Source organism: Artibeus jamaicensis, unplaced genomic scaffold (assembly GCF_021234435.1).
Source record: "Artibeus jamaicensis isolate MK-2021 breed Jamaican fruit bat unplaced genomic scaffold, CSHL_Jam_final contig_444, whole genome shotgun sequence".
NCBI classification, from domain to species: domain Eukaryota; kingdom Metazoa; phylum Chordata; class Mammalia; order Chiroptera; family Phyllostomidae; genus Artibeus; species Artibeus jamaicensis.
The window spans coordinates 7463232-7486123 of NW_026521831.1; the positions used below are offsets into that span (position 1 = coordinate 7463232).

The 22892-nt window shown below is 39.4% G+C and overlaps 1 protein-coding gene across 8 annotated transcripts in view; it reads right to left on the reverse strand.

The window, feature by feature from the left end:
• Positions 1 to 22892, reverse strand: part of PPP4R4 (protein phosphatase 4 regulatory subunit 4) — an 82580-nt gene that overhangs the window by 1892 nt on the left and 57796 nt on the right. For 2 of the 8 annotated variants that reach the window (XM_053666150.1, XM_053666151.1), the window contains 12 exons: positions 21287 to 21392; positions 19127 to 19274; positions 16032 to 16176; positions 13202 to 13243; positions 13028 to 13102; positions 11734 to 11803; positions 11227 to 11310; positions 10841 to 10934; positions 9429 to 9499; positions 2715 to 2852; positions 2260 to 2407; positions 860 to 1223 (listed from right to left, as the gene is read on the reverse strand). In XM_053666150.1, the coding sequence (XP_053522125.1) occupies positions 1148 to 1223; positions 2260 to 2407; positions 2715 to 2852; positions 9429 to 9499; positions 10841 to 10934; positions 11227 to 11310; positions 11734 to 11803; positions 13028 to 13102; positions 13202 to 13243; positions 16032 to 16176; positions 19127 to 19274; positions 21287 to 21392 (1197 nt within the window). In that variant the 3' untranslated portion in view covers positions 860 to 1147. Of the gene's footprint in view, positions 1 to 859; positions 1224 to 2259; positions 2408 to 2714; positions 2853 to 9428; positions 9500 to 10840; positions 10935 to 11226; positions 11311 to 11733; positions 11804 to 13027; positions 13103 to 13201; positions 13244 to 16031; positions 16177 to 19126; positions 19275 to 21286; positions 21393 to 22892 lie in introns of those variants that run through there. The other 6 variants (XM_053666147.1, XM_053666154.1, XM_053666149.1 and 3 more) reach the window with 4 other exon arrangements.

Sequence of the window (22892 nt, forward strand, 5' to 3'; positions counted from 1 at the left end):
AAAAATTTTATCTGTATAATGTCTACAAAGTAAACGAATATAAGTAGAATCAACATTGAATAAACCTAATATATGAGCATTCTGATTAAGTGAAAAAATAAATACACCTTAAATATTACTTGGAATTACCTTTAATTACCAAATCCTGCGAATCATTTGATTCAATCCATCCTTTTCCTACTTTTTTTTATTTTGTGCACAACTGTAACAGAAATTAATGCAGCTTAAATATATCAATTGTCTGGCTCTACGAGACTTAGGATCTGATGCACCCCCACGCCGCCTTTAAGACCCGACTACAAGAGGTGTGGGTCATCTCCGTGATACTAAAAAGTCGGAGAATGGACCGCACAGAATGTTGCTGAGCAACAAAAACTGGCAATATCTTCTGAAATCACTTCTGAGGCTCATTTTAAGTAGAAATGATCAATTTTCATTTGGACATGGCAGGGTGCTGAGCAGTGGACAGCACTTCCCGAAACGCAATGGAACACGGCCACACTGGGCACCTGTTCCGGCTACGCGTGGCTGGCAGCAGTGACAAAGCCCAGAGAGCAGCACGCTACGCGGAGACACAGTCGTGGACTGGAGACCCAGGCACGTGTTTAAAAAGCAGGTGTTGGGCCAATATTCCCCTCCTTCAGGGTATTCAGAACAGAAGAGAAAAGTGATGTGACTTGTTAGCAGAGTGTTTGTTTCTGGATTCATTTTTTAAACAATCAATTAAGAATGTAAGTGATTGTATAATTATATATCTATTGAACAAGAGAAACTCAGTCTATACATAGGAATAACATGCTCAACAATGGGAGAACAGATACAGTCAGTAATCTGAAATAAAGAAGAGTTGATATAAACATACAAAGTTTCAATGGTCTTTATTTTTGAAGAGTGCCCGTGGGACTGAGAAAAGTGAGCTGAGAAGATAATGAGTGGCCGTCTGGTGTTATTAGTGTGCAGAGGAGTCCAGCAGAGGGACTCCAGGGCCATCTCAGATCCCAGAACAGGAAGGCCCCTCAGAGGACAAACTCGCAGGCAGCCCTGTCACTTCACTGATGGGATAATGAGGCCCAGAGTGCCGAGTGCAGCGTCCGCAGCTCCTTAGCTGCCTCTGGAACCAGGTCAGAGGGCTCCAGCTCTGTACCCACTACAGACCGTGCCCTGTCCTGGCTCTGCACGCACGGCTCTTAAGTGGCTCGTCCACAGTATAACCACTGGAGCAACTGTATGGAACAGCGAATGAGCGAATGAGCGTACCCTCTGTATCAGCACTGATATCTGCGGTATCAGTATTACTCCCTTCTATTTCCTACTACTTTTTCTATGATGCTCAGTGCTACCTTTTCCTGAGCTTCTTTCCATAAATTTGTTTCTAAGTTTTGAATGAATCTTAAATACATCTATATTTGTACATGCCAATGGCTGATTAAAATTTAGAGTAAGTTACAAGATGATTCAGCTCCTCAAAGGGATACCACTAAAACACGCATGTCAGAACCCTTGCTGGAAAATATTAATGAATTAGGTGGCATCTGTCTAAAAGAAAACCTGAACCCTGTTTAGATCCTGCTCTAGTCAGAAGAGGCAGGTGTCCCCCACAGAAGAGCAAACCTGTGCGTACAGCTGGGGCAGCTGGGGCGAATCACTCCTACTGTGACGGGATGGCTCCTCAGAATGATTCTTACGGGACTACCCCCTTCAATGTTTAAATGAAAAGAAACAAAGGCTTCGGCGATTCAAACAAGGTACTAAGAGCACATGAACAGGAACCCAGGGAGTGGAGAACAGAGGCCCTCTATAACCTCGATTCTAAGGATGAGCACAGCGGGTAGAAGTCTCCAGCTTGCTGAGCCACGACTCTGGACTCCGCGCTGCAGTGAGAGTCCAGTGGGCGAGGGTGAGCCGAGGGGGTGCGGGTGTGCCCATGTTCTGAGCACGGGGTGATGAAACACTGTCCACTTAAGCTAGCTCTTCAAAGGGCCGCAACTGTCCTCTCAAGTCAAGTCCCTGAATGCAAACGTTTCACAGGACAATTTAGAAAGATCTGGGATACTAGCGGGAGCCGTTTAGTTTCGTGTTGATTCCCTACAGATCACCTGATAGAGTATTAACAGATCAGAGGCACGTGCGCTAACCCTTTCACTCAGAACACTTCCTCCTTGGGGACACTTCCTGTTCTCTGGAAACTGAGTGGAAGGAAAGCGCACTGAGAAAAAGAGTCGGGTGATACACTCCGCAATTCATCCCTGGGGTACTTACAAGGTGGCCTTGCGTGGCTGTGTGTCTTTACTCCCACTGCTCTTGGGATCAGCTGAGTTCCCGGCCCCACGGGAGGTGCTCGGGAGGGGTGTACTAGGAGAGAAGGACCCCGGCAGGCTACTGGCATTGCGCGTCCGGAATGAGTCATCTGAAAGTAACACGTGCACAGTCAGACCCAGTGGACAGACTGAGGCAAGAAAAGTTAATGGTAGCTGACGTTTTTTCTTCTCCATTCATTAGGGTGTGATTTATACACAGCAAGCTGCACTAATTTAAGGTTTTGACGTGTATGCACTCATGAGGCCATCACTGCCTCGTCACCACCAAACGCTGCCTCCTTGCAAACCCTCCCTCTGTTCCCCGCTCGCAGATGACCACAGATCTGCCTCCCCAGTCACTAGAGATTAGTTTGCATTTTCTAGAATTTTACATAAGTGGAATCATATGATATGTACTTTTTTTTGGTCTGGCTTCATTCAGCATCATCATGTTGAGGGTTCCCCCTGTTGTGGTGTGTGTCGACATTTCACTCCGTTTTATTGCTGACCGGCACTCCACTGCATGGACGCGTCCACATTTGTTTATCCATCCTCCTATTGAGAGACATTTGGGTTTTTCCAGTTTTTGACTATTATGAACAAAGCTGCTACGGACAATCATGCACAAGTCAGCGTGTGCATGTAGGTTTTAATTTCCCTTCAGTAAAATCCTAGGAGTACAAGGTAAGTGTATATTTAACTTCCTTAGAAACCACCACATTTTGTCCGAAGTAGCCGAACCACTGATCTGCACCAGCAGTGTCCGGGAGTTCTGGAGAGAGGCTTGGCGTCCTGGAGCGCACTTGACATTGTGAACCTTCTTAACCGAGACTTTCTAGTGCGTGTGAAGTGGCCTCTCCTCCTGTTTTTTTTTTTTTTCTCAACGATTTTAATTTGCATTTCTCTGATGAGTACTAGTATCTCTTCATGTACTTATTGTGAAATGTATGTCCAGATTTTTTTTGCCATTTTAAAATTAGTTGACTAATTACTTTTGAAGATTTCCTTGTATATTCTGGATACAAGTCTTTTGTCAGGCACATGTAAATCAATATTTTCTTCCAATCTGTGTCCTGCCATTTATTTTTTATGATTTATATCGAAGAACAGAAGTTTTAAATTTTGATGAAGTCAAACCTGTTAATTTTTTTTTTATGGTTTGGAGAAATCTTTGCTTATTCCAAAATTACAAAAACTTCTGTTTGTATTTTCCTCAGAAATGCCATAGTTTTAACTTTTATGTGTAAGTTTATAAAACATTTTGAGTTAATTTTGTGTATAGTGCAAGAACTGAAGTTTTTTTCTTAAATACAGACATCTAATAATTCTAGCGTCCCCTTAAAATGTGCCGCCCGCCTCACCATCGATTTTCTCTGGACCATTTGCTGACACTCAGTTTGCCACGCAAGGCTGCGCAGGCCACATGGTCTTGGTACTGGAGCTTGGCAGTGAGTGCGAAAATCAAATGGTTTAAGTTCTCCAGTGTTTCTTTTCAAAATGGTTTTGGCTATACTCATTTCTGTGCATTTCACTGTAGATTTTAGAATCAGCTTATGAATTTCTACAAAAAGACTGCTAGGATCAGCCTAGTTTGATCAGGATTGCACTGAATTTCTGGATCAATTTTAAAAAACAGACATACAACGATATGAAGTTTTTCAATCCATAAACACGCACGTCTCTCAGAATACCCCACAATGGCATACTGATTACTTTGAATTAGTTACCTGGAAAGCAGCCACTGCCGGAAGGGCACCCTGACCCTGCAGTCGCCCTGCGTGCAGGGACACACTTCCAGCATGAAAGGCGCCCTCCCCACACCTGGTGACACCCTTCACCACTGACAGGAAACCACTCTGGCCCAAGACTCTGTAGGAACAAGACGCACTGCCTCTTTTCTGACTTCCTGTGCCCACACCTTGCTTGTACTCCTTTCTAGTGAGCACGACCTTTTCTCCCTTCGTCCTGTCAATTACTTCACGACTTTACTGTTTCTTTGTCTAAAAAATATTCAAAGGCACCCAGATGGATCATTCTTTGAACCTAATGTTGTGATCTGAGTGTCATATGTGATTGTCCCACACATACATATGGAATTGGTTTTTCTCCTGTTAATCTGGTCTTGCGTCGATTTTATTATTTAATTATTAACGCAGCTGTAAGAACTTCTTAAAGAAGAAGGGATTCTTCCCCTACTCGACACCACATTTTTTAGGTCTTCCCTAATTTCTTTCAGCAACATTTTAAAGTTTTCAGTGTACATTTAGCACATATTTTTAAAAGTTAATACATGAAACTTTAATGTTCTTGAAGTTGTTAATGTTATATTTAAAATGGACTTTTGTTTTCAGTTTTACATTCTCAGGAATATTGAAAAGACAGTACTCCTCACCCATTTATCTCCTCGCCCAGTTTCCCTCCTATTAATAACACTTCACATTACTATACTTGTTGACAATGGATGAACCGACAGTGATACATTATGAAGTAAAATCCACACCGTGTTCAGATTTCCTTAGTTTTCACCTGGCAATGTCTGCCTCAGGATTCTATTCAGCATACCACATTACTTGTCCTTGGCTGTCCATGGCTGTGACAGTTTTTCAGCTTTTCCTTGTTTTTGACAGCCCTAACAGTTTTGAAGGGCACTGGCCAAATATTTCATAGGATGCTCCACTATCACAATCGGACGCTCTTCTTACATTAGACTAGGATTTGAGGGAGGGTGACAGAGGTGAAGTGCCATCTTCATCACATCATATCAGGGGGATATACTAGGCCATACTTTTATCACATTTTACTTTATTGCTTCCTGACAGTTCACTAAAAATGGGATATTTTGAGTCACAGAGTTTTTTTTAATCTAGGATTCTTTTATTATTTTAATATATTTTTTATTTTATTGATTATGCCATTACATTTGTTCTATTCCCCCTCCATTCCCCTCCACCCTGCACACCCCTCCCCCACCATTCCCCCCCTTCAGTTCATGAACACGTGTCTCAAGTCCTTTAGATTCTATATTTCCCCTACTATTCTTACCCTCCCCCCTATCTATTTTCTATTTACTGTCTATGCTACTTATTTTCTGTACCTTCTCCCCCCTTCTCCTTCTCCCACTCCCCTGTTGCTAACCCTCCACATGATCTTCATTCCTATGGTTCACTCCTGATCTAGCTGTCCTCTTAGTTTGCTTTTGTTTTAGGTGTGGTTGTTGATAACTGTGAGTTTGCTGTCCTTTCACTGTTCATCTTTTTTATCTTCTTTTTCTTAGGTAAGTCCCTTTAACATTTTATATAATAAGGGCTTGGTGGATGATGAACTCCTTGAATTTGATCTTATCTGAGAAGCACTTTATCTGTCCTTCCATTCTAAATGAAAACTTTGCTGGATAGAGCAATCTTGGATGTAGGTCTTTGGTTTTCATGACTTGGAATACTTCTTTCCAGCCACTTCTTGCCTGTAAGGTCTCTTTTGAGAAATCCGCTGACAGTCTGATGGAAACTCCTTCGTAGGTGACTGTCCCTTATTTCTTGCTGCTTCTAGGATTCTCTCCTTCATTTTAATCTTGGCTAATGTAATGATGATGTGCCTTGGTGTGTTCCTTCTTGGGTCCAACTTCTTTGGGACTCTCTGAGCTTCCTGGATTTCCTGGAAGTCTATTTCCTTGGCCAGATTGGGGAAGTTCTCTTTCATTATTTGTTCAAATAAGTTTTCCACTTGTGGCTGTTCCTCTTCCCCTTCTGGTACCCCTATAATTCGGATGTTGGAGCGTTTAAAGATGTCCTGGAGGTTCCTAAGCCTCTCCTCATTTTTTTGAATTCTTGTCTCTTCATATTTTTCTGTTTGGTCATTTTTTTCCTTCCTTCTGGTCTACTCCCTTGATTTGAGTCCCAGTTTCCTTTCCATTACTATTGGTTTCCTGTGCATTTTCATTCATTTCAATTAGTTTAGCCTTCATCTGTTCCTCTAATTTGTGACTAAAATCAACCAGTTCTGTGAGCATCCTGATCACCAGTGTTTTGAACTCTGCATCTAAAAGTTTGGCTATTTCTTCATCGCTTAGATTTATTGGCTCTGGGGCTCTGAGTTGTTCTTGAGCCATGTTTTTATCTGTTTGTGCCTGTTATGTATAAGGAGCAGAGCCTCAGGTGTTCACCAGGGCAGGGCCACCCAGTTGCTGGTTTGTGACACTATACGTGGGGGGCGGGGTCAGAGAGGGAGCAATGGCAGTCCTTTCTGCTTGCCCAGTCCACCTCACCACTCGCCCCGCCTGTTTATCTGAGCGCAAATGTGTGAGCCCACCGCCCTGCGCCATGTGGTCTCAATGCTCACCTCTTTACTGGTTTATCTGCGTGCAAATGCGCGACTGACTGCAGACAGCCAGCTGCGCCTCTTCCCTGTGTCTGCCAGTAGCTAGCCCGCACGTAGCTAGCCCGCACCTGGGATCCGCACCCTCAGCTGCCTGTGCACCGCCCGGGTTAGGGATCTTCCCTGCCCGACCCGCTCCACTGCTGGCTTCGCACCTCTCACCAGTTTAGCTGAGTGGTCGTTGTTTTCGGACTCTGTATTGTCGATTTTCTGTGTGGTTTGGTTGTGTTTATTATTGTTAAAACTTTATTGTTTTTAGATTTGGTTGTGCAAGGACGCAAAGTGTTTCCACCTACGCCTCCATCTTGGTGGAAGTCCCCTAAATCTAGGATTCTTGATAAGCCTTACCAAACTGCTTGTCAAAATGGTACCATTGCTTTTCCACAGCAACTGACAATGGACACATTGCAGTTTTCCCCCTAACCCTTCCTAGCATCCTTTTCGTACTTCCCTCCCCTGGGTCCAATGCACCCACATTGCCTTGGCATGTTGTAACTGACAGGCAGAAGTCACTGGACAATTAAGGATGGGCTCATGTTGAGTAAAAGGATCTGATTTGACCTTCCAAGCTATGACTCTGACCTTCCAAGCCATGACTCTGACCTTCCCTTTCAGCTTCATTCGACTCTGCTCTCCCTTCCACCTGTTCCACACTCCAAACTGGCCTGCCCTTGCTCCCCGGAGACACCAACCCCCAGCTGTCGTTGGGGACGGGTGCTCCGCACAGGATGTCACTCCACACCCATCTCTGCCTGCCAGAGCCCGGGCACACCTTCAGGCCTTCCTCGCAGGACAGAATCATCTTAAAGGCTGCATCTCAAGTCCCACACGTAGATAAAATCTCTTCTCTATGTGAACACCTGGCACATTTGTTGAGAGACATTTTATTTCCATTTTCTCTTTACATCTCATGTGTAACTGTAAGTGACTTTTGCCTCAGTCTGTACTTCACTAAGTAATCAATACATAATAAGCATATTTTTCTAACAGAGAAAACTAGATATTTCAAACCATATTCCCTCTCTCCAAAACAATATTGAGCCCTTAAGATAGAATATCTTTCAAATATTCTAATAAAGAATTACCCTTATAAAATACATGCTTTTATTTAAGTTTTTGGATGTTAAGTAGATCATATATACTCTCCTGATTCTCAAGATAACTTAAGAACTAGCAAAGTAAAAACTGAAGGAAAATTAATGCACATAACTAAAACTTTTAAAAACCAGTTCAGCCTTGGCCAGGCAGCTCAGTTGATTAGAGAGTCACCCCGATACACCAAGGTTGAGAGTTTGACCCCCAGTCAGGGTGCATACAAAAATCAACCAATGAATGCACAGGTAAGTGGAACAACAAATCTCTTTCTCTCTCTAAAAAATACAAACACAAACAGTTCAGAATCCATATTCTTAATAATTTAGGCAAAGAAATTTCCGGGCATGAACTGTTGTTACAAGTTCATAGGTAAAAGTCTTCATTCACAGCAGGGTGAAGTTAACTCCGAGAGGCCGGCAGGGACCCATCCGAGTCGGAAGAACCCCTTATGGAAAGCTATAATCATCTGTACCATTAGCTCCAAGTTGTCTTTCTATACATATTTACAATTTTAAAAAGCATTCTCTATTGTAAATAAAGTTCCCAAACCCTGAAGGTTCCTGGAGTGTCTCCCAAAGAATTCACCACTTTGCTGAAATAAAAGTAATCAGCACTCGTACTATGCACAGACCTAACTCAAAGGAAGGTTGATAACTTCAGTTTGACAACTTACAGGAAGTAAGTTCTTCCAGGACTGCTACAATGCCTATGGCATAGCTTGTAGAACCAGTCTATATACTGTATGTGAACGTAAAACTTTAACATCAGAAAGACTTTCTGTCCTGGCAAACGAACACATACTGTTTACAGAACAGTGAGTGTGCATATATTCTTCACGAGAATATAAAGAACACAGGGAGAGGTAAGAGAAAGAAAGAAGACTCAAAACACAACCTAAATAGGAAATATAATGATTAAAATTTTCAGAACTTCAATAGATTTGCTTTGACTTACACTAAAAAGTTGCCATAGGTCAATATTACAATTTTCGACTGATATTCTCAAAGCAAAAAATCTGTTTCGCTACCTATGCCGGAAGTCAGCAAACCGCAGCTCATGGCTGAAGCATGCCCGCTGCTGCTTCTGTGGGCAGTTTTCCTGGAACACAGTCCTCCTCACTCTTTACGTGTGTCCATGGCTCCTTCTACTCCATGATGGCAGAACTGAGTGACTCTGACATAGGCCAAAGTAGCCAACAAGGCTTAAAATGTTTACTCTCTGACCCTTTATGTAAATGGTTTTCTGATTCCTGGTATAGTGTCAAATATATAATATTGCAAATGTTTAGCTGCATATTATCTGCATAGAAACATTAGTAAAGCCCTAATGTTTTTTTTCCTAATGTTTTTAACTAACTTAAAAATACTACAAAAAATTTTAGTCTATGCCTCAGCAGGTCTCAGACTATGGTAAAACCTATCCTATTATTTTGTCCTTTTTCTCTTTTAAAAGTATTAAACTCCTGGTCCTGACACGGAGTGAAAACAGAATAGTACAGTCAAATATTTTCTCAGTTGCTAGGGAAAAGTTTAATTTCTTAGGTATCTGATAAAGATATACATTTAGGGAAAATACTGTATCTAGAAATCTAACAAATTGGTCATTTAAAGAAAATCATATTTTATTAAATTCAACAATTTTTTGAGAGCTCAGATTTTTACTTACCAGTGAGGGAGACCATAGGAGTCTTCGCTAACCCTGAGACAGAAGTTGTGTATGCTGCTGCAGAACTTTTACTAGAAAAGAATAAAATTAAGTTTAAAACACAAGAGCATGTGTGTTTCAATCCCACTTGTCTAGCTCATGGCCCTTTTTAATCTTTTATTTTAAATGCTTGCCCTACTGCTAATGAAACATGCTTATTATTTTTACTTATGTATTTTTTCTATTCCATGCTTCACAACAATTACTTTGTCTATAACTTAGAAGCATTTCCTTAAACTTTTGCTGCCCTGGATCAGCAGTTAGTGTTTTGATGGTCAGCGAAGGTGGGCAACAGTGATGAAATTCCTTGCTACAACCTGTCTTTACTTCTAACCTCTTTTGTACAAACAGAGATCCCCCTATTGACTAGGAACTCTACATAGACCTATTGATAAGGTCCTAAAATATAGCTTAAACTCTGAATAAGCTAGTCTTAATAAAAGAAAAACATGTTTTTCCATAACATATTTTGATAGATAAATGAATACTTTTAACAACAAAACAAACAAGCAAGCAGAAAAAAAAACAAAGACACTGAAATAGAGAACAAGGGGACAGCAACCAGAGGGGAGAGGGAAGGGAAGTTAAGGAAAAAAAGGGGGAGGGATTTGGAGGAACAAATAGGAAGGACACAGGGACGAGAACTAAAGGGAGTGGAAATGGGAGGGAGGTGGGGAGCAAGGGGTGGGGGAGGCTGGGATGGGAGAAATAGACAAAAAAAAACTGTACTTGAAAAATAACTAAATAAAATTAAAAAAATACTTTTTGAAGACTTTATGCTTCCTTAAAATCACTTTGCTTGTTGGTTGACGTGCAGCTGTTATAGTACATGTCTATAACACATATCAAATATCATGTTCACTTCATTTATTGATTCTCCCCCAGTCTTAACTGTTTATACTTCTGTCTGCTGTGGTGAGCCAAGGGGGGAACTGGATACTCTTTTATTGTCAGAACTCTGCTGTGGCTGCTGCACCACAGAGATGAGTCAGCAGCTTCTCACGGCCAGAAACAGCACGAAGAGCAAATGGACACCCACACCCATTCAGCAGACGGGGCCTGTGCACACCCACACGAAAGCTGAGTGGCACATGTGACACAGTGCCACCTTCCCCATGAAACAAGACAGGCCTCTGTGAGGCCACTCCACGGCTGCCATGCAGTGGTCTCCCAGACCACCAGAATGCCTGTTCTGATGCAAACTGGTAGACTACTATTTTTTAACAAAGTCTTTCGAGAAGAAACCTAAAAAATGATTTACCCATAAAAAACACAAATTAATGCTGATTTTATAATACTGTAAATACTTCACATACACAAAGATGTGTGACTATAAAATAGAAGTTGAAATGTGAATGGCTGACAGGTCATACCTAGCACACTTGTCTAAGTTGCTGTATTTTGCATGAAAAGTTTGATTATTGATGGACTGGCTCCGAATCAGTTTGGATTTCTTGATTTCTTTGCCTGAAGTAACAAGCAGAAAAAAAAGTGACTAGATGCCCGACCCCACCCCCTCTCCACGCCCCACCGTTTTCAGGGAGCCACAGAGGGGTCAAGCTCCCTTTCCTGAGCTGGGGTTCCCAGGGCCCTCTCACCCCAGCTGCCCACTCAGAGCCACCCACTCAGACCCACCCACACGAACACTAACGGAAGAACGACGGTGCTTTGGCATGATGGCTCTCGTCTAAGACAGTGACTTTCCCCATAAAGAACTTTGATAAGAGGAAAGAAGGAAACATAGTAAGTTGTTTCTTACTTGTCGATGGGGTGCTGGAAGAGGGCCCAGGGGCAGAAATGGGGGTGTTCTTGGGCAACGTTGTTGGTGTCTTGGTGTCTCTACCTAAAACAAAGTCTGTTTTAAGTGCCGCACTTTCCCCTGGGCTCTTATTCACCTCCATACACAGAACAAGACAGCCCAGAAAAAAGGAAGCATACCCTTTGCTAAGCCGCACACTTTCCCAAATACCCTCACTCTGCACATTTACATATTCCAATCTTAGTTATTCAGTGACAATTTCATAACTTTACTGCTGTTATCACTTTCCTTTGAAGGAACTGAAGCTCCACACACTTTCTCATCATTTATTCATGTATTCTTAACATCTACACAACATTAAACAGCCAGTTTTGAAAATGACTTTTAAGAGTAAAAGAAAAGCAGTTTTTCATTATGAAATTCCTAACTCAGCCTGGCCTTTCAGCACTGCCAGGGTCAGACATCGACTGTGGGACTGAGTGGCGAAGACGCAGGAGAACTACTCACGTTTCTTCTCATAGGTTCTCTCGCTCATGGGCCTCCCGTCACTTTGCTGCTTCTCCTTCTCCGACTGCTCCTGTCGGGAAAACAGCGTCTTCAGCATTAAAGGGGAGCATGAACAGACTTAAAAAGATGTTCTAATGAGAAGTTACCCCAAGCTTTAGAAATACAAATCTTGCTCACAAAAATCCCTGAAAGAAGTACTTTTACTTTCCAAATTAGTGCCTAAAGAAGTCCAGTTTCTTTCACATTTGTGTTCTTCTAACATCTACAGAATTGTGCCTTTGGGGATTTGTTAAGCTATTTAAAAAGAGGAGTTTCGTATCACTGTGGTAATGGACCTTTATTTTCTTGAAGGTATTTACTGATTTTCATTAGCAAAAAATGTGTTACTATTGGTCATTTTCATTTCTGATTTGTGAATAGCAAAATAATGTTTTTCTTTAAAAAGACTGTGAGAAAAGACAATAGTCTTTGGGACGTTTTTAAAAATGTTTATTGAGGTGTAATATACCTCAATAGAGAAAGTGAAAAATTCTAAGTGTACAGCTCAGTGAATTTTCCCAAAAAGGAGCACGCCTATATAGCCACAGCAGCTCACAGATGGGGGCACAGAACATCGCCCAGCCCCAGCCAGTGTTGCTCAGTGGTTAGCACATCGTCTCGCAGATCCCAAGATCAGTCATGGGATCGATTCTGATCAGGGCACACACCAGACTGCAGGTTCGATTTCCAGTCAGTACACACACGGGAAGGCAACCAACTGATGTTTCTATCTCATGTCAGTGTTTCTCCTCCCCTCTCTCTCTCTCTCTGATGCATGACAAAAAGATCAGGTAATATATTATCAAACTGATATAAATTCTAGTTACAAACTAATCTGTAGTAACAGAGACTAGGTCAGTGGCTTCTGGGCACCGGAAGGGAAGATGTGAATCATAAAGGTGCAGAAGGTTCATTTAAGGGAATGAAAATGTTTGGTATTTTGATTGGTAAATGTTTGGTGGTGATGGTTTCATAGATATGTCCATATGTCAAAATTCATCAAATTGTATGCTTAAAATGTTAACTGTATGTCAATAATACTTCAATAAAAACAGGCTTTTTAAAAAGCCTCTCAAGTGTAGTTTTCCCTGCAGTTCATAAAATAACAGCTTTCAAATGATCAGGATTCTTATTTAGTTGTTTAGGAAGAAAGTAGTAGTGTAACACTGAAATTATTTACTAGGCTTAATAGCAAAGCACAGTTAATACTGGTCAGGAAAAAAAGTATGTGTTTGTGCATGGGAAAACAACATACCATTTCCAAAAGAAGTAGTTCTTCTCTCTCTTTCTCTTGATCCAACAAATCTTTTTCATAAAACTTTTTCTGAAACTAAATTTAAAGTTTAAAATGAAATTGTGAAACACCAATGGTGAGTCTGTGCCAACTTTTAAATATCCCTTCCAACACAGGTAAAGAGAATGCACTTACAGCATCCACGGACATTTCCATTCTGTCCAGCTCCAACACGGTCTATAAAGAAAGCATGTAAAGTTATTCAACAGGAAAGAAATCAACCATCATTTTACCAAGACTCCTTTCTGCTATATTAGAAAACTTTTAAAGTTCTCCCCAATTCTACCTTTTATCTTTAATCAACTTCTATAGGTTAATGCCAGGATCTATTTAAACTTTTAAAAGTTTATAACTTTAAGAAGAGAAAGTCTAGAGACATATTTTAAATTCTAAACATATGCAATTTAACTAATTTCTAATAACTCCCAGTGCTGACTTTCTGAATTTTCAGAAATACAGTAAAAATTTTAATTAAAAAATCTTTTGCCCTGGCTGGTGTGACTCTGGTGTGGCTTTTGGGCCTGTGAACCAAAGAGTCATTGGTTCGATTCCCAGTCAGGGCACATACATGCCTGGGTTGCTGGCCAGGTCAGGTCCCCAGTAGGGGGCGCATGAGAGGCAACCACACATTGATGTTTCTCTCCCTCTCTTTCTCCTCCCTTCCCCTCTCTCTAAAAATAAATAAAACCTTAAAAAATATTTTAGCTAAATACATATGAAGCAATCTATCATTTGGCTTAAAATTCTTAATTCTTTTCTGTTCCATAGAAACTTCTGATCATATGACCAATAGAAAACCAATAGAAAAGGCTTTAATCTCTAGGCATTCTCTCAATTTAGTATTTATCTTTCAGAATAAATTAGTATGAGACAAATTATTTCAATCTAACAATAGTCCAAGTGCCCACAGTTCTCTCTGATAGAGAATAGTACTTCTCTGCAGAAGTGCCTGAAATGGCCAAAAGAAAGTACACCCACATAGGGTCCGGCACAAATAACACCCCTGATTTATTACAAACTCTTTTAGTACAAAAGCATAAGCATGTAATTCTGTAACATAACAATATCACACTGACACACACAGAATGACATTTTAAGTCAGATGTTCAAATTTAAACTATAAATTATTACACCCATGTTATTACCCTACCAACCACTCTCAAGCAGGCGTTACTTCTGCCGGACCCTGTATCTTCTCATCCGCCAAAGCTATCCATTGCAAACATTATATTTATTTAAAGCTTTAGTCCTGGCTGGTGTGTAGCTCAGTGGACTAAGCATCGGCCTGTGAAGCAAAGGGTCACTGGTTCAATTCCCAGCTAAGGCACATGCCTGGGTTGCAGGCCAGGGACACATGAGAGGCAACCACACATCAATGTTTCTCTCCCACTCTTTCTCCTTCCCTTCCCCTCTCTCTAAAAAATAAATAAATAAATAAATAAATAAATAAAATATTTTAAAGCTTTATTTTTATGCTGAAATTGGTAAAAATTTGAGAATTTATGCCATGAAATATCGTTTTTAAATAAATTACATCCCATCTCACAAAAATGACCAGAATCCGCAATTCCATCCTCACCCAGAAGCCTGGTGCGGCTTCTCTGAAGGGGGCCCACGCCCACCCCGCAATGCGGTGACACTGCACCTCAGACTCGTCCTGGGAAAGACGGACTTTGCACTAAAATAAGAGCCGTACTCCAGAATAACCCAGTGTAGGTTAGTAACCCATTAATTTCATTACAGCATTTCTGTATCTACTTATGGGATCTGGTTATATTATCTCAAGGCAATAAATTCTTTCAGAAAAGTAACTGACCCTCTCATGTGTATTATTTTGACATCTTAACTTCATTGGCTAAACTTCTGTAATTAAATGCAAGGTCAGAAATATCTGGTAGAAACCACTGTGTGTATATGTGTGTATATGTGTGTATACATATATGTGTTTTTTTAATTTAGGTGCGTGTCCAGACTCTGGGTATTTCTGATTATTTTAGTTGATGAAGAATTCACATTTCAGTGAAGTAAAATTATATTAATTGATACTAGGCTATTAATCACTTTATTAAAAAAGTTCCTCATGTAACATCTGGCAATGATTTCTAGGTGAAAAAAAGCAAAGAATTCTTTTTTCCCCTCAAATAAATGCTGTTATTTAAGACATTAATAAATTAATTTCTCTTACTACAAGTAAATTCTCAAAGACTATGTGTCCCGGAGTTCACATCCAGATTCATAAAAGCAACCACTTTAATTTGACTTAATCTTATAAAAATATTCATTATACTCATATATTGAGCAAAAAAGTTAGTGAAGACTAAACTACTCTAAGATTTGACTTCACAAATATATATTGTTTTAGTTTTCCAACATTCCCAAATAATCCATATAAGACCACATACTAAAACAAAACAAAATAAAACAAAAAACATACGCCAATGATACGCTATTGAAAAATGATTGCACTTAAGGTAAGAGATCTATATTCTAGTCTTATTTCTGTCCTTTACTAATATGACCTTGAGCAGACACGTAATATTTCTAGGTCTAGACTTTAATGTCAAACAGATGCTGAGTGAACTCAGATGGCCCCTCCACAGCTAAGCTTCTGTCAAACGTGACTTTCCAAATTTTACCAATGAAGCGTTCCCAGATTGTAAACTGCTTGTAAATGAAGTCTGATAACGAAGTGTTCATTATTAATTGAACAGTGTTTACTGAGCACCTAAAAGGTGCCAAGCTCTCTCTTGTGGAGTTTGTATTACTAGCAACAAAAGTTAATATCTAGGTGTTTCCACAGCCAACCATAGCACACATCAACCAAATCAGTCGCTAAGTCTTATTACTCTAGCAAGGATATAAATATTTTAACACAGTGCCAGCCCATCAAGCTAGAATAGTGAAGATATAATTAAGACTATCTTAATGCAAGAAATGCAAATGCTGTGGCAAGGGTGTTACTTACTCTTTTTATAATAGCCAGGACATCTTTATCTTTCTCTTGACACAGAAGTTTCCTCACACACATCTCTAACTGCTGAAGTAGATGCTTATCTGCAGGGATCTTCAGAGTAGATTTCACTTTGGGTAACAAGTAGCAAAGTTTCATTCTATAATAAATTAAATATTATTTACTTTTGAGTAAATTATGACTTAGATTTAATAACTGACAATAGTAACATAAAACTGAAAGAACATTCAAACTGTAGAAAGCCTGAGAGTTCATTTATTATGCAGCAAATGTTTATGGAATGCCTATTATGGTCCAGCACTTATTAATCTGGATGCTAAGATACAATGGTGAATAAAAGCAACAACATCCTCTGCTGTCCTGGAGCTTACGTGCTGTCCTGGAGCTTACGTGCAGGGCGAGAGAATAAACTAAGTAAAATGACTGTTAGATAGCGGTAGGTGCTGTAAAGGAAAATAACATGGAGAAAGAGGAGAGGGAATACTAGAAGAGGGGAAGTTACAATTTTAAAACAGGCAGTGAGAGAGGCTTTCAGTGAAGGTTTCACTAAAAAGATGACATTTAAGCAAAGACCTAAAAAAAAATGAGGGAATAGGCCTCATCAATGTTTGGTCATTACAGGCAGCGGCTGCAGTAAGAGCCGATGCCCTCCTAGGGAAGGCAACCTAGGTATGGTCCCAAACCGACAAATCGACTACAGTGGCTAGAAGGGGGCAGAGGTGAGATCAGCAGATCTCTGTGCAGTAGTGGGAGACTGGCTTTTATTTTATGTGCAATGAGAAGCCATGAAGGGTTTGAGCAGGGGTGTAAAATGATCTGACTTAATGTTTTGAAAGTATTATCTGGCTATTTTGTTGAGATTAGACTTCAGGCAGTCCAGACACAAGAAAGAAAACTTCTGATAATTCAGGCAATAATAATGGTGGCCTGAGCCAGAAGGCAGTAGTTGAGGTGGTGAGAAGTGGCTGGACGCTGAGTGTGAGAGATGGGGGTGGAATGACAGATAGGAATTAAGGTTTTGACCTAAGCAAGTGGAAAGATGAAATGGTTATTCACTGAGATGAAGACCTCAGGAGCAAGACACAGGGACATATCTGGATGAATTAAGTCAGAGGTGCCTATTAGAAATGCAAAGTGGGCGGCCAGCTCAATAAGCCTTCTGTTCAGGGTGGATGTCCCTGCTGGAGGCGCCGAGTCGGGAACCTTCAGCAAACACTGGGTTTGTAAGCCAGGGTGCAGTTGGAGAAGAGGAGATAAAAGGACAGAATCTAGGGCACAGTCACAATCTAGATGGAGGAGATAAGGAAGAAATAAGCAGCCTGAAGACTGCAAGGAAATGCAGGAAAGAGCAGAAAACCTTCCTGAGCAAAGGCGCTTCAGAGGAGCGTTCTGCTTGGCTAAGCTCAAACGAACTCAACTGCTTTGCTGGAGCTGGTGGTTTCCAAGAGGGACACTAGGCAGTTGTCTTTTTATGGCCACTGTTTTCATTCATTCACCTGAGTGCTCTCCAGATGTCATTATTTTTATTTCTGTGCCAAACCCTGTGACAGCTAAGTCCCATGCCTACAGACTTGAGGATGCTTCGTCAGCTGAGCCTTCACTGAAGGATTCTTCTCATACAACAAAATGTGCTTTTTATTCAACCAAAAAGAGGACAGCTCCTCCTCTAGAATGTTCAGCTCGGCAAATAGCTATAATGGCCTCAAACTCATTCAGAGCTCACCACAGGTACTGCAAGCCTGCTGATGCATTAATTAAGGGGTCCCAGTCCCCCAAAGAGAATTATTTTCATTTTTCACAAATCAGGAGAAGGCTTCTTTGAATACCAGTATTACTTGTCCAGCCTTGATATTGTCTAGACTCAGTGAATTTAAATTTTAAACACTCACTTAACAAAAGACAAAAACAACAATCTATGCACCCTTCATTCTTTATAACCAAAGTCAGGTTCTAGAAAACATATACTCAGCAGAAGCTATACAAACTATAGTAATGATTTATCTCTATGAGCATTCTAGGCCCATGAAATTATAAAGATTTTGAAATTATAAAGGAATGACACCTTTCTGGTAAACTAAACTCTTTGTGTACAATATCTCTGGTTTATTTCTCGGAAGCACAGGGAAGTTCTGCAACTTGCCCAAAGACACACGGCAAGTGGAAAGCTGGAAATCAGCTCCAGCAGTGGCTTTAGGAACTCTCCTGCAAGGAAACTTGTGGGATCCTACCAGCCTTGCCTATGACAGCTTCTCTTTTCTATCTGCCCATCTCTAAAGCACTGCCGACACACAGACCTGAGGTCCTCAAGTTCAGAACAGAGACATGAGCATAGAACACAGAAATGTAATGTCTAAGCAGTTAAAATCCTCTTCTACTCATGATGCAATGCACAAATAAGTCTCACAGAACAGTATGTATGTAGTAAATGCCACTGAACTATTCTCTTAAATCGGTAGACTTTATGTTATGCATTTTCACCACAATTAAGAAGAAATAACATGCTTATTTGGGGAGGAAAAAAAGGCAAAATATATTTATTTTTCCCCCCAATTTCCAAGCAAGCCATTTTCAGGCCTGCTCCATCTAATCGAACAGTATGTTAGCCAATTGAAATTAACATCCAATGGACTTCAAAAACGTAAGACATTGGGAAACAATGTGAAAGGCAAGAAAAAGACTTTAAAGCAGCCATATTTCTATGAATAAACGGGGCAGTAAAAATAAACAGATTCTCTCCAATTCAATTCTGAACTACTTTTTCTTTGTCTTAGAAGATAAATAAATTAAGCATATCTGCTGAATCATTTCTTAAAGCCTATGTGTGTGACCAAGTGGCCAGAGAAGGCTGCCACTCTGGCCCTGACTGACTGCTCTCTCGACCCAATAAATAAGACTCAAGACAGTGTTAAAAATTGTGCTTCAAAGTCCAACTGAAGCTCAGCAATTAAGACTACCGAGAGTTTCAAAGCAAATATAAGTTCTTTACTTGATTTTTTAATTGACTAAGAAAAAGATTTTGCATATATTCATTGTAGCAGATACAGTAAAATGTCATTTTTTCAAATATTTTCTTAGATTGGTAACCATACCTCACATTTGCTACTGGATCATGTATCAGTTCAATAGCAGGTAGAAAGAAATATTTACAGAAAAATGATTTGGAAAAGATTTCTATAATAAATTCACAGGTATCCAAAAATCGAAGTCTATTCCAATAACTTTTTCCTTGGCCCAGTTCTAGAAACAACAAACAAAATTTATCATAAATTTAACTTTTCTTTCATGAAAGTACATGGCAGAATCAGACATATAATCCATGCTGTTTCTTTATACCCCATAATTGTTTAGCAAATACAAGAGATAAGCAAAAAACTGTATTGTATTACCTCAGGTTTGTAGACCCCCCAAATTAATGATACCTCAGAAAACAGGGAAAAAATATTAAACATTGCATTCAATTCCATTAGCATTTAGTAAAATTGAATGACTATATTTACTACTTTCGATCAGCAACTATGTGCTAAGGACTCATGCAATACAATGGGATAAGCACATAATTTTCCCTCCTGAAAGATAAGGTGTGCTGAAATTCAGAGACATTAAAGTCACAGAGCAGGTAAATGCAGAGCTAGAACTCAAACGCAGATATGGACTGTATTTTGCGGTGTATAATGTGCACCCACATTTTTGTGTGCTTTATACACGGGATCATTATACGCATGGCATGTAATCATTACACCCATGTATAATGCACATCCTTATTTTTCCCTTAAAAATTTGGACAAAAAAGTGTACATCATACACAACAAAATAAGGTAGTCGTATAACTTCAAAATCTTTTAGCAATCAAATTAACTTTCTTCCTCTTGTTTCCTTTAAAAATGCCTTGAAGTGGACAGTCATATATTAATACAGAATTATTAAAATAATATAGATCATACTGAGAAGATAATTTTCTCCCTTATTATATAAATGTTCCAAAGCAAAATTCTTCATATTTATAACGAAGTAAAATCTTCATTCAAAACAAAATATTTTAAATGTAAGGTCAGCCCTGGCTGATGTGGCTCACTGGATTGAGTGCCAGTCTGCAAACCAAAGGGCGGCTGGTTTGACTCCCAGTCAGGGCACATGCCTGTGTTGCAGGCCAGGTTCCCAGTAGGGGGTGCACAAGAGGAAACCACACATCCATGTTTCTCTCCCTCTCCTTCTCCCTCCCTTTTCCTCTCTAAAAATAAATCAATAAAGTCTAAGAAATATAAATAAATGTAAGACCTTACCATTAAAAATAAAAATTTAATTTTAAAAGACTAAAAAACAAAGATTAAAGTACACTAAGTAGAATTGTTCTTAAATAAAATTTTACATACTCTCATTTTTTTTGAAAAGCAGCAGTCCATACTTAAACTGGTAAACTCCAATAACCAGAAAACCCCATTACCCATTTATGCTGGGTAACAGTTTAACAAAAGCTTAAGACATTTTGGCCAAAGCAAGTAGATATAGTTATAGGCCACTAATTTAGAATTACCACTTTCGCTAAAAGTTTTTGTCTTCATTTTGATCCTTAGCAAATCAAAATAAGATTGCATTAGTTAATGGACTTAATTTTTAAAAAGACATTAAGACATAGCCCTGGCCAGGTGGCTCAGTTGGTTAGAGTGTTATCCCATAGACCAAAAGGTTGCAGGTTTGATTCCCAGGAAGTAATCAATCAATGTTTCTCACATTGATTTCTCTCTCTCTCTCTCTCTCTCTTAGCAATAACAACATATCTTCTGTTGAGGATTTAAAAAAAGACATTACAAAGTACCTAGGCTCACCAGATTCACATTTATGTGTACTATCAACTCTATTCAAGAAAAAAATAAAACCTCACTGTTAATATTTAAAATAGAAACATAAATACATGCTTAGATTCCTGGATATTCTGCTTATATTTTAGTTCCAAATTCTATTTCATTAGGGGAAAAACTAGGCTTCCAACAGAGATACATGTATTTTAATTTCTCAAGTGTAGAAATTCACCCCAAAAAAGGCCAAGAGTAGTTATTACTTTCACTCATCATAGATCTAATCCTATCATAAGATTTCTAAAACAAACCCAAAAATTAACCTATAAAACTCAAATCCAAACACTCTCTGGGTATTTACCAACAGCAGCCTAATTATTCATAGCAAATGATATAACTGAGGCTAACCACCGTGTTTACTTCTTTGTTTCAAAGTAAGAGATAAGAGTTACTTACGTTCGATTAATTTCTGAATGACCTCATGTCTCTGTTCTTGTTTACGATTATAGCGCAGAAAAATGCACAGAGTTCGTGAAGCTGCCTTCTGGACAGGTAAGACATTCTTAAGGAAATAAGAAAGGCAGTTAAACTAGTCAGTTAGTATACAGTCTGAATAATTTGGCCGCACAAATCTAGGTTATTGAGTAAAATAAAAGCAGTGTTATCTGCTTCTCAGATCACGGTGCTTCTGTCTCTCTGGAAGTGTTTTCATAATTTAATGTTAATACAATTCAGGAAAATCAACTAATACATCACATTACAAAGTTATTTTAATCTGGCACAGTCATTTAAATCACTCAGACTTGATTTACATTTAACTGTCATTTCCTTGCCACTTCATCTTAAATGACAGTCTCCCCAAATACACCTTAGCCACCCACTCTCTTAGCTAGTCCCTGGACCTTGTCACTCGCTTATTGAACAAGCCTTTGCTAGAGCCCTCCCTGCACCAAGTACGTCACCACAAATGTGCCACTTTCAAAGTATAAATTTAGAGATGCCACAGTCTGGTATGGTCCTCAATCCTTTTAGTTCACTCCTAGCTCTTCAACCTGAGGTTCCCAGTCCATGACACAGGTAAAGCTTAGAATCAAAGGACACTGTGTCAGTCCATGTCAGGACACCATTACAGTGTTTGAAACACTAATGTTCTTTGAATTTCTGTCACACCAATGGGAACAACTTTAATTCTAAATGAATTCAACCACCCATCTCTACTGGGTTTGGATTCAAGGTATTTATTAGAGAAAATTCTTAACCAGATATACTGCTGTGTCCAGTGTAAGTCCATGTTCACCATCTTGACTTACGCATACATATTATAATACTCAATTCTTGAAGATTCAGATTGTTACAATGGGGAACTTTGAAAACTCAAGTAGAATAAGACTTTACATTATTGCTGAGAGAATACTGCCTGCTCCCTCATCTCATTATTTTACACAAGCTATTTCCATTGTGTGGAGTACTATTCTGTGTGGTGTTTTTTAATATACTAAATGTCAAAAGAAAATGTTCTCTACAAGTAAGCACAGGAAATTTAAGAAATAATATAAACTGAAATACTACTGGAATTTTAAAAAACGAATTTTGGATAAAAGCATGGTGTTCTATTATTTCATTTTAAAGTGTATACAATAGAATTTCAAATATATACCAGTCATATGAAAATGCATATATTTTGTATCTTATAGTATGTACAATGTTATAAAAAGTAAATTATCTTCTGGGCCAAAAATCAAGATAAATTCAATCATCTCAAAAGCACGTAAAAGTCAGCTTGAAGATGCTGGGACACTCTGAGTACGCAAAGGGAGGCTGCAATTGATTAAAATATCACTCAATATAAAAAATAAGTCAAAAAGACAAAACCAAAAATAAAATCCATCTGTCATATAGAAAGTGACTTCACTAACTCCTAGCTCTAAAAATCAGTAGGGGAAAAGAATGAAGTCATCCCTTTTTTTTAAAGATTTTTTTTCATTTATTTATCTTTAGAGGGGGAGGGGAGAGGGAGAGAAACATCAATGTATGGTTGTCTCTTGTGCATCCCCTGCTGGGA